Source organism: Triticum aestivum, unplaced genomic scaffold (assembly GCF_018294505.1).
Source record: "Triticum aestivum cultivar Chinese Spring unplaced genomic scaffold, IWGSC CS RefSeq v2.1 scaffold308033, whole genome shotgun sequence".
In the NCBI taxonomy this organism is placed as follows: Eukaryota; Viridiplantae; Streptophyta; class Magnoliopsida; order Poales; family Poaceae; genus Triticum; species Triticum aestivum.
The window spans coordinates 1-1,225 of NW_025279962.1; the positions used below are offsets into that span (position 1 = coordinate 1).

At 44.6% G+C, this 1,225-nt stretch overlaps 1 protein-coding gene across 1 annotated transcript; it reads right to left on the minus strand.

Annotated features, from left to right (window-relative positions):
* Positions 1-5: 5 nt before the first annotated feature.
* LOC123178471 (NADPH-dependent oxidoreductase 2-alkenal reductase-like) lies at positions 6-1,218 on the minus strand (the record flags this gene model as incomplete). The annotated part of the gene is made up of 4 exons (XM_044591457.1): positions 1,182-1,218; positions 601-767; positions 336-418; positions 6-243 (listed from the first exon to the last, which is right to left on the minus strand). Coding segments are annotated over exons 2-4 (486 nt in total), but the record flags the coding sequence as incomplete, so codon positions are not given.
* Positions 1,219-1,225: the final 7 nt, after the last annotated feature.

Here is a 1,225-nt window from a genome sequence, read left to right on the forward strand (position 1 = left end):
ACCATCTCCTCTTCGAACTTGCGGTAGGTGCCGAAGTACTCCGTCACGATGAACCCCTCTATGCGGACGCGCTTGGTAACGACGCAGGCAAGGTTGCGCACGCCCTCATGCAGCTCCAGGTTGTACTGCGAAATCAACCCGCACATGGCCACCCGCCCGTGCAGCCTCATGTTGAGTAGCGCAGCGTCTAATATCGCACCACCCACATTGTCGAAGTAGATGTCAATGCCCTCCGGGAAGCACCTGATAGAGCAAAGCATCATGACACCAATTATTCTTGGTTAATCGGCCCAAAGTGTTCAGTGGTATAGCATCGAAAGGGGCTTGCAATTAACCTCTTTAGTGCGGCGTTGAGGTCCTGTTCCGTCTTGTAGTTGAAGGCATCGTCGAATCCAAACTTTGTTTTCAGGAGGTTGACCTGAAGAGAAGGCAAATTTATCCCATGAGAAATGGTGTATTACTTATGTTATGAAAAATATTGATATTTGGGGGGATCAGTGAAGTTGCTAAAGGCAGTGAGGCAAAATCAGTATGAACAAAACCATCCATCATCTGGGGAAAGCACGGCAGGAGGAGAAGAGAAAAAGAGCATGTACATACCTTCTCATCAGAACCGGCACTGCCAACTACATAGGAACCTGTGATCTTGGCAAGCTGCCCGACAAGTTGTCCGACGGCGCCTGATGCTGCCGAGATAAACAGATAGTCGCCCTTTTTTGGCTTGGACACATCGAAAAATCCAGCATATGCACTAAGGCCTGGCATGCCTGAATTATGAAAAATTTGCATTATGAATACCTGAACACATGGTATACTACACTACTTTACATATTGATTTGATAAATGCCACTCGAATTCTGGCGATTCCGAGAAACGCCACTACAATTTCCAAACTTTGAAAAATGCCATTTGCAGTGGCATTTTTGAATGTCTGAAGTGGCGTTTTTCAAAGTTTGCAAAAATTGCAATGGCGTTTTCAAAGTTTGAAAATTCCAGTGGCATTTCTCAGAATCGCCAGAATTCGAGTGGCATTTATCCAATTAACCCTTACATATTCTATCATGAATGCATGATGAACTAGGTTTCAGTGCTTAGTGAATCAAGGTTGCCTTATTTGGTTGATTATAGCAAGTGTTCTTATAGTAACAAACAACCAGACAAGTAATATATAGTGAACACACCGAGAACACCTAAGTAGTACGACAGCGGTAATTCGGGATGGTTG